The sequence below is a fragment of the Capricornis sumatraensis genome, chromosome 5 (genome assembly GCF_032405125.1).
Source record: "Capricornis sumatraensis isolate serow.1 chromosome 5, serow.2, whole genome shotgun sequence".
NCBI lineage: Eukaryota > Metazoa > Chordata > Mammalia > Artiodactyla > Bovidae > Capricornis > Capricornis sumatraensis.
This window is the reverse complement of record NC_091073.1, coordinates 14,562,424-14,576,464: the sequence shown is the minus strand read 5'-3', so window position 1 is coordinate 14,576,464 and position 14,041 is coordinate 14,562,424. Positions and strand designations below refer to the sequence as shown.

At 42.0% G+C, this 14,041-nt stretch overlaps 1 protein-coding gene across 2 annotated transcripts in view; it reads left to right on the top strand.

Moving 5' to 3' along the window:
• Positions 1–14,041, top strand: part of PEX1 (peroxisomal biogenesis factor 1) — a 71,726-nt gene that overhangs the window by 37,875 nt on the left and 19,810 nt on the right. Inside the window, exons 11-16 of one of the 2 annotated variants that reach the window (XM_068972984.1) lie at positions 2,684–2,780; positions 4,467–4,637; positions 6,171–6,325; positions 9,842–10,031; positions 10,432–10,598; positions 12,510–12,644. In XM_068972984.1, the coding sequence (XP_068829085.1) occupies positions 2,684–2,780; positions 4,467–4,637; positions 6,171–6,325; positions 9,842–10,031; positions 10,432–10,598; positions 12,510–12,644 (915 nt within the window). The remainder of the gene's footprint in view (positions 1–2,683; positions 2,781–4,466; positions 4,638–6,170; positions 6,326–9,841; positions 10,032–10,431; positions 10,599–12,509; positions 12,645–14,041) is intronic. The other variant, XM_068972985.1, reaches the window with a different exon arrangement.

The following is a 14,041-nucleotide window of genomic DNA, read 5'->3' as shown; positions in this document are numbered from 1 at the left end:
ATACATGACCACTGGAAAAACCATAGCCTTGACTAGACGGACCTTTGTTGGCAAAGTAATATCTCTACTTTTTAATATGCTATCTAGGTTGGTCATAACTTTCCTTCCAAGGAGCAAGCATCTTTTAATTTCATGGCTGCAGTCACCATCCGCAGTGATTTTGGAGCCCAGAAAAATAAAGTCAGCCACAGTTTCCACTGTTTCCACATCTATCTGCCATGAAGTGATGGGACTGGATGCCGTGATCTTAGTTTTCTGAATGTTGAGCTTTAAGCCAACTTTTTCACTCTCTTCTTCCACTTTCATCAAGAGGCTCTTTAATTCTTCTTCACTTTCTGCCATAAGGGTGGTATCATCTGCATATCTGAGGTTATTGATATTTCTCCCAGCAATCTTGATTCCAGCTTATGCTTCCTCCAGCCCAACATTTCTCATAATGTACTCTGCGTATAAGTTAAATAAGTAGGGTGACAATATACAGCCTTGACGTACTCCTTTTCCTATTTGGAGCCAGTCTGTTGTTCCATGTCCAGTTCTAACTGTTGCTTCCTTACCTGCATATAGGTTTCTCAAGAGGCAGGTCAGGTGGTCTGGTATTCCCATCTCTCAGAATTTTCCACAGTTTATTGTGATCCACACAGTCAAAGGCTTTGGCATAGTCAATAAAGCAGAAATAGATGGTTTTCTGGAACTCTCTTGCTTTTTCCATGATCCAGTGGATGTTGGCAATTTGATCTCTGGTTCCTCTGCCTTTTCTAAAACCAGCTTGAACATCTGGAAGTTCACGGTTCACGTATTGCTGAAGCCTGGCTTGGAGAATTTTGAGCATTACTTTACTAGTGTGTGAGATGAGTGCAATTGTGCGGTAGTTTGAGCATTCTTTGGCATTGCCTTTCTTTGGGACTGGGATGAAAACAACTTTTCCATTCCTGTGGCCACTGCTGAGTTTTCCAAATTTGCTGGCATATTGAGTGCAGCACTTTCACAGCATCATCTTTCAGGATTTGAAATAGCTCAACTGGAATTCTGTCACCTCCACTAGCTTTCTTCGTAGTGGTGCCTTCTAAGGCCCACTTGACTTCACATTCCAGGATGTCCGGCTCTAGGTGAGTGGGAGTGTTCACACCTTTGTGATTATCTGTGTCATGAAGATATTTTTTGTACAGTTCTGTGTATTCTTGCCACCTCTTAATATTTTCTGCTTCTACAGGTCCATACCATTTCTGTCCTTTATCAAGCCCATCTTTGCATGAAATGTTCCCTTGGTATCTCTAATTTTCTTGAAGAGATCTCTAGTCTTTCCCATTTTATTGTTTTCCTCTATTTCTTTGCACTGATCACTGAGGAAGGCTTTCTTATCTCTCCTTGCTGTTCCTTGGAACTCTGCGTTCAAATGGGTATATCTTTCCTTTTCACCTTTGCTTTTCACTTCCTTTCTTTTCACAGCTATTTGTAAGGCTTCCTCAGACACCCATTTTGCTTTTTTGCATTTCTTTTTCTTGGGGATGGTCTTGATTCCTGTCTCCTGTACAAGGTCATGAACCCCCTTCCATAGTTCATCAGGCCCTCTTCTGTCTATCAGACTAGTCCCTTAAATCTATTTCTCACTTCCTCTGTATAGTCATAAAGGATTTGATTTAGTTCATACCTGAATAGTCTAGTGGTTTTCCCTGCTTTCTTCAATTTAAGTCTGAATTTGGCAATAAGGAGTTCATGATCTGAGCCACAGTCTGCTCCTGGTCTTGTTTTTGCTGAGTATATAGAGCTTCTCCATCTTCAGCTGCAAAGAATATAATCAGTCTGATTTCAGGGTTGACCATCTGGTGATGTCCATGTGTAGAGTCTTCTCCTGTGTTGTTGGAAGAGGGTGTTTGCTCTGACCAGTGCGTTCTTTCGGCAGAATTCTGTTAAATATGCATCAGGAAGGGTTTTGATAAGCACATGATGGTCCAGTACATCCTCAGAGTGGCATTGTACTAGGGGGCTGAGGTACCTCTATGTTTATTGATAAAGAGGACAGTGATTTATTGTAAACCCTCAGGAATACTGTAATCCCAGCTTAATAAATTTGCATAAAATGTGTGTGGAGTGTCTGGAAGAAAGATAGAGCAAAACAGTTGACAGTAATTTTGTGAGTTGGGGTGATAACAACAGATTTTTTTTAAGCTTTCTGTCTTAAGTATTTATAGTTATCTTGTATTTCTTAAATGTTATTTTTAAATTAGAGATGTGGATTTTCTTCTTTTTCCCCAGGTTTATTGAGTTGTAGTTGTTATATAGCATTGTGTAGTATATACTTGCGGAGAAGGCAATGGCACCCCACTCCAGTACTCTTGCCTGGAAAATCCCATGGACGGAGGAGCCTGGTGGGCTGCAGTGCATGGGGTCGCTAAGAGTCGGACACGACTGAGCGACTTCACTTTCACTTTTCACTTTCCTGCATTGGAGAAAGAAATGGCAACCCACTCCAGTACTCTTGCCTGGAAAATCCCAGGGACGGGGGAGCCTGGTGGGCTGCCATTTGTGGGGTCGCACAGAGTCAGACATGACTGAAGTGACTTAGCAGCAGCAGCAGCAGTATATACTTGACTGATGAGACTGAATCTTGGTGATTACCACAGTGACAGGGGCTATTTCTGGGACTGAATACACTGAGAGTTCTTACGACACAATTATTTTCTAGGGAAGTGGAAAATCAACTTTAGCGAAGGCAATCTGTAAAGAAGCATTTGACATACTGGATGCCCATGTGGAAATAATTGACTGTAAAGCTTTACGAGGTATGACTATGGTAATATTCTACATAAATGTCTTTTTTGGTAGAAAAAAATGTTACTATTTATTGCTGCTAATTAATAAATACAAATAGCTAATCTTTAATTTTTCTGTTTGTCATTAGGTCATTGAAAGTACTTAGAAATTTCAGATCTTTGACAGTCTAATGTTTTTAATAAAAATCTTAAAACTCCCTATATTTGCTGGAGGCTTTTTTTCCCCTACTCAAAACTCTTTGTAGACAATACTCCTAAAAAATGCCAATTTGCACAACTCTGAGAAAATTAGTATTTAGAATATAATCTAATTGAATAGATTAGATTCAGTATATTAGATTCTGATTAGAACACTAATCAGAAGTATAGATTACTTCTGAATTGCTTTGGGGAACTAGTCAGGTGACTGCTTCAGGGGAGGGAATGTGGGTGGCTGTAAACAGCAGAGAGGAGATTTACAACTTACCATACACAGCTGACTCTTGAACAGCACGTGAGTTAAGGGTACCAACCCTCCTTGAAGCCAAAAATCTTGGTGTGACTTACAGTCAGTCCTCTGAACACGTGGTTCCACTGTGTCCAGAATTCAGCCAACCTTGGATGGTATAGTATTGTCGTATTTCCTGTTGGAAAAAATCCACATATATATAAGTCCAGTTGCACAGTTCAGACCTATGTTGTTCAAGGGTCAACTGTACACTTAACACTTCTGAAAGTCTGTAACATATTATTATCTAATTGTTTAAGAATGAGAAAAACTTTACTGTGTAGTTAGTTTTTTCTCCCCTTGTGACCACTCCTACTAGCAACTAGTCATTATATTCTGTTTATTAATCTAGTATATAGTAAGAAACTAAGAAATAGTCTTTGAAAACACATTACTTCATATTCTATAAAGGTGGTTTTTAGAGACCTTGTCCTTCTCTTAGAGTCTTGCTTGCAGCCTCATGTGAAAATTTTAAGTTTGAAGTAACAGGAACTCTTGACCTTTCTTATGAATTGGTATGTTCTCTATTCTTTGAAAATGAAAAGTTTGTAAGTCACCATGAAGATGGAAGTCACATTAGTAATTTAAATATAGCAATTCTAGGATCTTGAGGCAGCTACATTTGTGTTTGCTTTTATCTTATTCTTTATTTTTTTTTTGGTTGTGAGCATAAAACACTTTTTTCTTAATTTATTTTACTGTACAATACTGTATTGGTTTTGCCATCCATCAACATGAATCCTCCCTGGTGTACACGTGTCCACATCCTGAACACCGCCCCCCCAACCTCCCTCCCCACACCATCTCTCTGGGCTATCCCCGTGCACCAGCCCCAAGCGTCCTACATCTGATTCTTGACCCCTTACTTTGATTTATATTTTCCCCCATCCTGTTTTTAGTTTACTGTTTTGTTAAAAATAGGGATCTGAAATTCTCCATGGAATGAACTAACACATATGTATGGAAATTATAGTAGCATAGTCTTTCAGTTTTACAAAATTCAGTACTTTACTGAGTCCTTTGAAGCTGTATTAATTAAGCTGTGTTAACGACTAACAATTTTAGTGATTGGTGTATTAACAAAATACTGTATGGATAAAATTTGCATAGTCAAATCAATATTGAGGTTTTCTAATGCTTTCAAGGGCAGCCTGAACTTTCCCAGCCTTCAAATAACATTAAAACCATTTTATATCTCCTGTGTTAAGGAAAAAGGCTTGAAAACATGCAGAAGACCCTAGCGGCAGCTTTCTCGGAGGCGCTGTGGCGGCAGCCGTCCGTTGTGCTGCTGGATGACCTGGACCTTGTCGTTGGGCGCTCTGCTCTCCCGGAACACGAGCACAGTCCGGAGGCTGTTCAGAGCCAGCGGCTTGCCCACGGTAATGCGCACGGCCGCTCGCTGGCTGCAGGCCTTCTCTTTTATCAGCCAGCATTTTTAGTGTTAGTGGTAAAGCTGTGCTTTTCGGAGAACAGGATATGTGCTGTGTAATGTGTTGCTTTTGCAGTGTCTGGGGGCACTGTATAATTGTGTAGTTATCCTGTATTAGCAAGATCCATAGAGCAGTGTGAACATTCTCCAACCTCATCATTAGTCTTTGGGGCCGTATTCTCCTCTGGAGTGGGTTGCCATTCCCTTCTCCAGGGGATCTTCCCAACCCAGGGATTGAACCCAGGTCTCCCACATTGCAGGCAGATTCTTTACCATCTAAGCCACCAAGGAGGTTCTCCCTTCTCCATTTATTAGAAATTGCTGAACTGTACAGCTTGACTCTTGCTCATTTGACAAATACTTCTCTATTGCTCGTGCACAGTGTGTAGGCTCAGAGTCTTGGAGAGGAAATAAAAGTAAACGGATAGTGTTAATACAGAAGACTCATAGTTAACGATAGCGACTGTGTGTTGGCTGCGAGGGGCTGCTTTGTACTCCCCATGCAGATACTCTCCTGGTTTTACAGGTGAGTAAGTGGAAATTCAAGGTGATGTAATTTGACCAGGAAGACACAACTAGGAGATGGGTAGGCTATGTTCTGCTGGAAGTGTGTACAGGGTGCGATAGGAGCACGTATACTAACCTGGAGCTGGCTGGGCAAGAAGTTACCAGGGAGGGTTTCTGAGAGTAGCTCATAGCTGAGATGAGTTTTGATGGAGGGGTAGCAGCTGGCACAGAGCAGCTTCAGGCTAATGAAGGCACAAAGGAAGTGTGACCCACGGCAAAGGTGCAGAAGCCCAGGAAATTCCAGTGGAGCTTAGGGTTCAAGGGGAGGATGGGATCAGGGGTTGGAGGATTGGACAGCATTCAACTGGGTCAGGGTTCTTAAGAGATGAATACAGAATGCAACCATAATGGCTGGATTACCATAAATTAGTGTTAAGTTCACATTTGGAATCTTGTAGTGTCTGAAAGACTTGCTAGTCTCCTGTTTAAGGGAATGCTGCAGATTTTTAGGTCAGGATCAGATATATGTTATTAATGCCTGTTTGGTTTCTTACCTCATACCAAACCTTTCTTGAGCTGGGGTAGAAAGAGATTGTCCAGAAAGCCATAGGTATATAAGCTGTATTTTGCTTGCTCAATAGAACGCAATATGAAAGTTTATCATCCATCTATAATACTTATTTCAGAGACTCTGTTTCATTTACCTATTAAGATCCAGAAGTTTACCTGGTAAGAACCAACCTCACTAGGCATGGTTCTGAGTACGCAGCATTTACATTGCTTCCTTTGCCTCTATTAGAGTAACTGGAACCTGGCCAATACTAGGTCCTCAGTCTAGATAAACTAGGTAAAGAGGAGCCATACTATTCATCCTGTACTCTAAAGGTCGACTTCAGGTTATTATTTTTAATTAGTGTATAATTTTAAAATGTCACTTTTATATAACAAGCTTTCACACTGTGTTGCTTCATTCCAGCTTTGAACGATACGGTGAAAGAATTTATTTCCATGGGGAGTTTGGTTGCGCTGATTGCTACAAGCCAGTCGCAGCATTCTCTACATCCTTTACTTGTTTCTGCTCAAGGAATTCACATATTTCAGTGTGTCCAGCATATTCAACCTCCTGACCAGGTAACTGCTACTTGTGAAGAGTGTTGAAATGTGTCTCCTTTTACATAAATTACTTAGCAATTTTATTAATGATGTATGACTTCATTAAAATGTAATGCTTATGTTAGTGATCTTAAGAAGACTTCAAAATCAACCTTCAGTGCATGTTTTACTTGCATACAAAATTTTCATCTGTAACCATCTGAAATATTACCAAGTACTTTCCAAGAAAATATCTTTTTTGAAAATAACATTTCTTCTTTTTTTCTTATTAAAGTATTTTTTAAATTCCATTTAAAAAGAAAACCCTAAAAATTCTGAACTGCTTCATTCTGCATCAGTAAAATCTGTAAATACACTATGGAAATTAGAATTCTTTTTAGATTTAGTGAGATACAGTTGATAAGAACAATTATATATATTTAAAGTATACAACAGTGATTTGATATACATATACATTGTGGAATATTTACCACAATCAAGTTACACATCCATTACCTCATGTATTTACCTTTAAGAAATTCTTCTTTTAAAAATGTAACTAGCTAAACTTTTTTTTTTTTTAACAGCACTAATATTCTGTACCCACTATGATTCTGACATCCATTTCCAGTATGTGGGATTTCTTCCCCACACCACCAAGCAATTCTTGGAGACCAGCTGGGAGTCCTACAGTTCAGCCTGATTCTGACACTACCCAGAGATAGCACCAGATTTCACGGGTCCAGGGCCCAGTACCACAAGACTGCCCTCCATGTCAGATACCAGTGTTACCCATGCTCGACTGGTTTTCCGTCAGAGGTTCCCACGACTCCCTCTTTGGGTTCAGTTAATTTTCAATAGCAAGTCAGAGAACTTGGGAAACTGGTTTACTCAGTGGATTACCAGTTTGTTACAAAGAATACGAACAGATACAAATCAACAGTCAGGTGAAAGATAGAGAGGATGAGGTCGGGAGCAAAAGAGCTTCTGTCCTTGTGGAGTTTGGGACTTGCTCTGGTGGCGAGTGGAAGTGTTCGGTTCTCCAGCCTGAAAGTGAAAGTGCTCCTTGCTCAGTCGTGTCTGACTAGCTGCGAGCTCCCACCAGGCTCCTCTGTCTGTGGAATTCTCCAGGCAAGAATACTGGAGTAGGTTGCCATTTACTTCTCCTGGGGATCTTTCCAACTCTGGGACCGAACCCAGGTCTGCACTGCAGCTGGATTCTTTACTGTCTGAGCCACCAGGGAAGCGCTTCTCCAGACTGGGAGCTCTGCAGACCCTGTCCTTTCGGGGATTTATGGGAGCTCTATTACATAGGTATCGTTAATCAGATCATTGGCCCTTGGCATTGACTCAGCCTCCAGTCCCTCTCCCTCCTGGGAAATCAGGGGCTGGGACTGAAAGTTTCAGTTCTTTAGCCTAGGTAGGTTACCGTGGCAACCAACCCTCGGTACTTAGGTGCGCTCCAAAAGTCACCTCGTTAACATAAACTCAGATGTGGTTGAAAGGGGTTTGTTAGGAATGTCAAGACACATTTATCACTCTTATCATTTAGGACATTGTAAGGGTTTTAGGAGCTCTGTACCAGAAGCTGACAAAGACCAAATGTGTTTAAGCACATAAAACCCATCATCTCCTTTGGGGGCTTACAGTCTTGATAGTTTTAGTGGCAGTGCACTCCAAGAATGTTTCCAGACAGGCAACTGTATTTTATTTAACTTTCTGTTTAAAATTCTTACCTAGCATCTACGCTAAAAGTACTCAGACCCTTTGCTAATTAACTGTTATTGTAGTTAGGGTGTTTGGGGTGGACAAGCTGCTATATTTAAAATGGATAACCAACAAGGACCTACTGTATAGCGCAGGGAACCCTGCTCAATGCTATGTGGCAGCCTGGATAGGAGGGGAGTTTAGGGGAGAATGGATCCATGTATATGTATGGCTGGGTCCCGTCACTGCTTACTTGAAACTATTGCAATATTGTCTTGTTAGTCAGCTATACCCTCAGTTCAGTTCAGTTCAGTCACTCAGTACAAGATAAAAAGTTTACTTAAAAAAAACCCATCACATTGTACAGTTTAAATATCTGATAATTTTATTTGTCAATTATATCTCAAAGCTGAAGAAAAAGAAAAGGATAAAAATATACCTGTTATTAAGTATAACAGAACATAGCGATATCGACCACTAAATGTTTTTAGAATTATGTTTTATGGGAATAACAACAACAAAATACTCTTAAAGGAGCCAAAATAAAAACCTTTTTACTGGAGAAAGAAAGAGCAGTCATTTATCAATGTAATTCTTTTTACAGCTTTCAGTTCAGTTCAGTTCAGTTGCTCAGTCGTGTCTGACTCTTTTCGACCCCATGAATTGCAGAACGCCAGGCCTCCCTGTCCATCACCAACTCCTGGAGTTCACTCAGACTCACGTCCATCGAGTCAGTGATGCCATCCAGCCATCTCATCCTCTGTCGTCCCCTTCTCCTCCTGCCCCCAATCTTTCCCAGCATCAGAGTCTCTTCCAATGAGTCAACTCTTCGCATGATGTGGCCAAAGTATTGGAGTTTCAGCTTTAGCATCATTCCTTCCAAAGAACACCCAGGACTGATATCCTTCAGAATGGACTGGTTGGATCTCCTTGCAGTCCAAGGGACTCTCAAGAGTCTTTTCCAACACCACAATTCAAAAGCATCAATTCTTTGGCGCTCAGCTTTCTTCACAGTCCAAGTCTCACATCCATTCATGACTACTGGAAAAACCATAGCCTTGACTAGACTGACCTTTGTTGCCAAAGTAACGTCTCTGCTTTTGAATATGCCGTGTAGGTTGATCATAATTTTCCTTCCAAGGAGTAAGCATCTTTTAATTTCATGGCTGCAGTCACCATCTGCAGTGATTTTGGAGCCCAAAAAAATAAAGTCTGACATTGTTTCCCCATCTATTTCCCATGAAGTGATGGGACCAGATGCCATGATCTTCATTTTCTGAATGTTGAGCTTTAAGCCAACTTTTTCACTCTCCTCTTTTACTTTCATCAAAAGGCTTTTTAGTTCCTCTTCACTTTCTGCCGTAAGGGTGGTATCATCTGCATACCTGATGTTATTGATATTTACAGCTTTATTAAGGTATAAAAAAATTGAAGACAGCAAACTCACTATTTAAAGTGTACAATTTGGGAGTTTCCTGGTGGAATAGTGTTTAGGATTCAGCTCTTTGACTGCTGTGGCCCAGGTTCAGTCACTGGTTGGGGAACTGAGATCCTGCAAGCCACATGTTGCAACCAAAAAATAAAATAAAAAATGTACAGTTTGATCGGTGTTAACATAGGTATGTACCATGAAACCATCACCACCGTTAAGGCAGCAAGGGTTTCCGTCCCTCCCAGGCGTTTCCTTAGTGCCCCTTTGCAGCCACCCCTCCCCCAGTCTGTCTGCAGCAAACACAATCTGCTTTCTGTCCCTGCAGATTATGGCAACCGGATTTTCCTCAAAATACGTGTACAAAAGTTTGCACTCAAGTAAAATTATAAGTTTGAATTTCATCTTTTTTTCTTTAGAAACAAAGATGTGAAATTCTGCATACTATAATAAAAAATAAACTGGACTGTGACATGAAGAGGTTCACCGGTCTTGATCTGCAGCGTATAGCTAAAGAAACCGATGGGTTTGTGGCTAGAGACTTTACCATGCTTGTGGATCGAGCCATACATTCTCGTCTCTCTCATCAGAACGTGTGCACCAGGGAAGGTACGTTTTATTGCTAAAACCGAAATTTGGTTCCTTCCTTCCTTGTGGAGAAATGTAATTGTAGTAAGGTAAGAATTAAATCTAGTCCATGTTAGCATTCAGATAAGCAGGTATGTGAGTAGAAAATGGGCATTTCCAGCTAAGTTGACAACATTTTTGTAACTGAGTTAAGATTGGCTCAGTGAAATCAGATGGGGAAAGACAAATATCACGTGATTCTATTCATGTGGAACGTAAAAAACAAAATGAATGAACAGACCAAACCAAACATGAATATGTAGATATGAAGGACAGAATGGTGGTTACTAGAGGGGAGGGCAGGCTGGGGAAGGGAGGCAGCTGCGTGAGGATTCACGTAGAGATATGACCACCAAAACAAGTTGTGTTCATTTCTAAACAGAATTAGTTTTAACAACATTGGACTTCCAAAAGGCGCTCCAAGGATTTATTCCTGTGTCTCTGCGAAATGTCAACCTACATAAACCTCGGGACCTGGGCTGGGACAGGATCGGTGGACTGCATGAAGTTCGGCAGATACTAGTGGATACTATCCAGTTACCAGCCAAGGTACTTAGAAACAAACTGAGTACTGCCTGCTTCCTGTGAAACCCCTGAATCATTGGCTCTGGCTGTATGTGTTGGCTTGCCCAGTCTCAGGTTGACCCAACAAGAATTTATTGTTACCAAATAAACGTCCAGTCCTATTCTGAGCACTTGAACAGATTTTTTAAGTATTTGATACAGTCCTTGCCCATGATGCTGGGGTGATATTTATAGTAAATAAATTTTATTTTATTTTTGACTGCACTGGGTCTTCACTGCTTTGTGGGGGTTTTCTCTAGTGGTGATGAGCAGGGCCTACTCCTTGCTGTGGTGCACGAGCTTCTCGTTGCGGTGGCGTCTCTTGTTGTGGAGCACAGGCTCTATAGGGCACACGGGCTTCAGAAGTTGTGCCACGTGGGCTTAGTTGCTCCAAGCCATGTAGAATCTTCCTGGACCAGGGATTGAACCCACGTCCTCTGCACTGGTTGGCGGATTCTCTTCCACTGTGCCACCAGGAAAGTCCTGTAGTAAAAATACAGTTTGATGTGAATTTCAGAGTTCTTGGGTTTTTCTTGAATAATTCAGATTTCACTGAAGCATATGAGCCATCAGCTACAATTGAGCAGAAATAAACTAGAAGGTGGGAGAGTCACTGAGGCCCCCAGAACTGATGGATTAAGCCAGATTTTGGGTGACAGTCTAGAAAGGCAGAGTTAGCAGGCAGCACCGACCAGGCTGACTGTTGTTTAGATCAGAAGTAGAATCTAGAAGGTGGTGTGTTTGGATGAGAAACCTGAGCGTGAAGGATCTTTGCATGAGATCAGGGACCCAACCAAAGAGATAAAGAAATGGGTAAGGCCCTCGGTTACATGTAAGTACTGGGAACTGTCTGGTGGGGATTGGGACATACTGAGTGGCACCCACGACTGGGGGTTAAAGCCTGTGTGGAAGGACATGGGCGTGGGACGTGGCCTGCAGGGTCATGACCTGAAGGCTGGGTCTGGGCATCAGCGTCATCCAGGCATGTGAGCCATCTGCATAAATGCTCACACTGGGACCTCATTCAGATTAGAATGGAGGTCCAGATGAGGTTGGAATTCTGTCAATATATGGGACTAAATAGATGTACCCAATAGAGGAGACCCAGTGGGCCTCCCCAGTGGCTCAGGAGTTAAAAAATCCACCTGAAGTACGGGAGACATGGATTCAATCCCTGGGTCAGGAAGAGCTCCTGGAGAAGAATGGCAGCCCACTCCAGGATTCCTGCCTGGAGAATCCCGTGGACCGAGGAGCCTGGCAGCTGCAGTCCATGGGGCCTCACAGTTGGCCACAGCCAAGCTCCCGTGCTGCCCGGAGGAGGCCAGGGGGCTGCTGACAGAGCCAGGCAGCTTTCTTGCTGTTCAAAAGTTTTCTTGTTCAAAAAGTTTTGAAACCTGTTCAGAAAGTTTTCTTGCTGAGAAGCTGGTGGTTTAGAGGGTAAAATAGAGCAGTCAAATTACTTGTTCAGCATGGAATCTCCTGGGAGATTTTACTATTATCATTACACATGCTTCTTTATATTTTCTTTCCTTGATTGAGTATATTTGAATCGGTGTAGCAATCATAGCTTGCCCCATGAGCCATACAAGTGGAGGGCAGTATACTTATTTTTATTTTCTTAATGTAGTACTATTGTAATGTTTGGGGGGGGGCAGGAAAAGTGGAGAGGAATTCAGATCCATCTATATGCATTTTATGTGGAATGTCTTCCGTGGTCCAGTGGGGGAAATCTGTGTTAGTCCCTTTGAGTCCATTCATTATTTTGAGTAGGAATGGCTTTCCCGTCACAGAGATGGCAGTTGTTCCTGTCCGAGGACTTTTTCTGTGCCCTGATCTTTAGCTGCTCAGTCATTTGTCTTAGAGTCGAGCTCTTTGTCGTATTTCTGTATTTTTCAGTACCCGGAATTGTTTGCCAACTTGCCCATACGACAGAGGACAGGAGTACTGTTGTATGGTCCTCCTGGAACGGGAAAAACCTTACTGGCTGGAGTAATTGCACGGGAAAGTGGAATGAATTTTATTAGTGTCAAGGTATGTTTGGCGTTTATCTTTTTTCTTTTCTTTTGATTGAGGCAAAATTCGCATAATTGTGTTAAAGTGCACATTTCAGTGGTATTCAGTGCGCTCACAGTGCTGTGTAGCCACCACCTCTCTAGTTGCAAAACTTTTTCATCACGTTCTCCATCCCCCTGCCAACCCCCTGGCAGTCACCAATCTGCTTTCTGTCTCTCTGGATTTGCCTGTTCTAGATATTTCATAGAAGAGGAATCAACCTTTTGTGTCTGACTTCTTTCACATAGCGTAATGTTTTCAGGGTTCATCCAAGTTGTAACATGCCCCAGTACTTCCGGACTGTTGATGGCTGGATGGTATTCAGTCTTTTTAAGTTGGTGTGGATATACCGTAGTTTGGTGAACCTCTGGGTTGTGCCCACTTCTTTGCTGTTATGAATAATGCTGCTGTAAACATTTGTACATAAATTTTTGTGTGGACATATGCTTTCAGTTCCCTGAAATACATATATGCCCCAGAGTATAAATATATATATAGTCACTCATACGGTAATTCTGTGTGTAACTTTTTGAGGAACCACCAAACTTTTTTCATAGTGACTATACCGTTTTACATGTAAGGCAGTGTGAGAATGAGTATACCTATTTTCCCATGTCCTTGCCAACCCCATTTGTTTCTTGATAGTGGGTTAGTCTCGTATTTGGAAAACTATCAATAGCAGAAGCAGTGATCAGTCTGTTAAGCTGTGTGGGAAATTGAAGAGTGAGGCATCTCTCTTTTGTAGGGCTTATTATTAACATGTTTTTGCTTAAGGCGGCAATAGAATTATGTATAAATACTCAGATAGAAGAGCAAACTTGGAGGGGGTGGAAAAGCCAGAAGACTAGGGCCTGGAGACCACTCTAAGGCAGAAGGTGAAACTTTGATGCTCCTGTTGGTTGCTCTCTGTACCTCACCCTTGCTGCCTCACACCCAGTTTAAGTTGTCTCAGATGCAGGGTGAGTGTGGTCCTTTAAAGGACATGCTAGCAGATGCCCAGGTAGTCACCAGGTGGCGCTAGTGGTAAAGACGCTGCCTGCCAGTGCGCGAGACGGGAGAGACTCCGGTTGGATCCCTGGGTCTGGAAGATCCCTTGGAGTAGGAAATGCACCCCACTCCAGTATTCTTGCCTGGAAAATTCCATGGCAGGCTAGTCCGTGGGGCTGCAGAGAGTCAGACTTCACTGTGCATGTAGTGGATCATTTTGAGTAACGCTTCTCACCGCACCACTGGGGTGTCACTGTGGTCTGGGATGTGATGGCTTATTTGTAAAGTTTCAGCGCCCCAGCCGTATGTATTTGCCAAAGAGCAGTTGCATTTCAAGGCAAATTTTCCCCCACCATCTGGAAGTAGGTGTTTCTGTGAAACATTTCCGT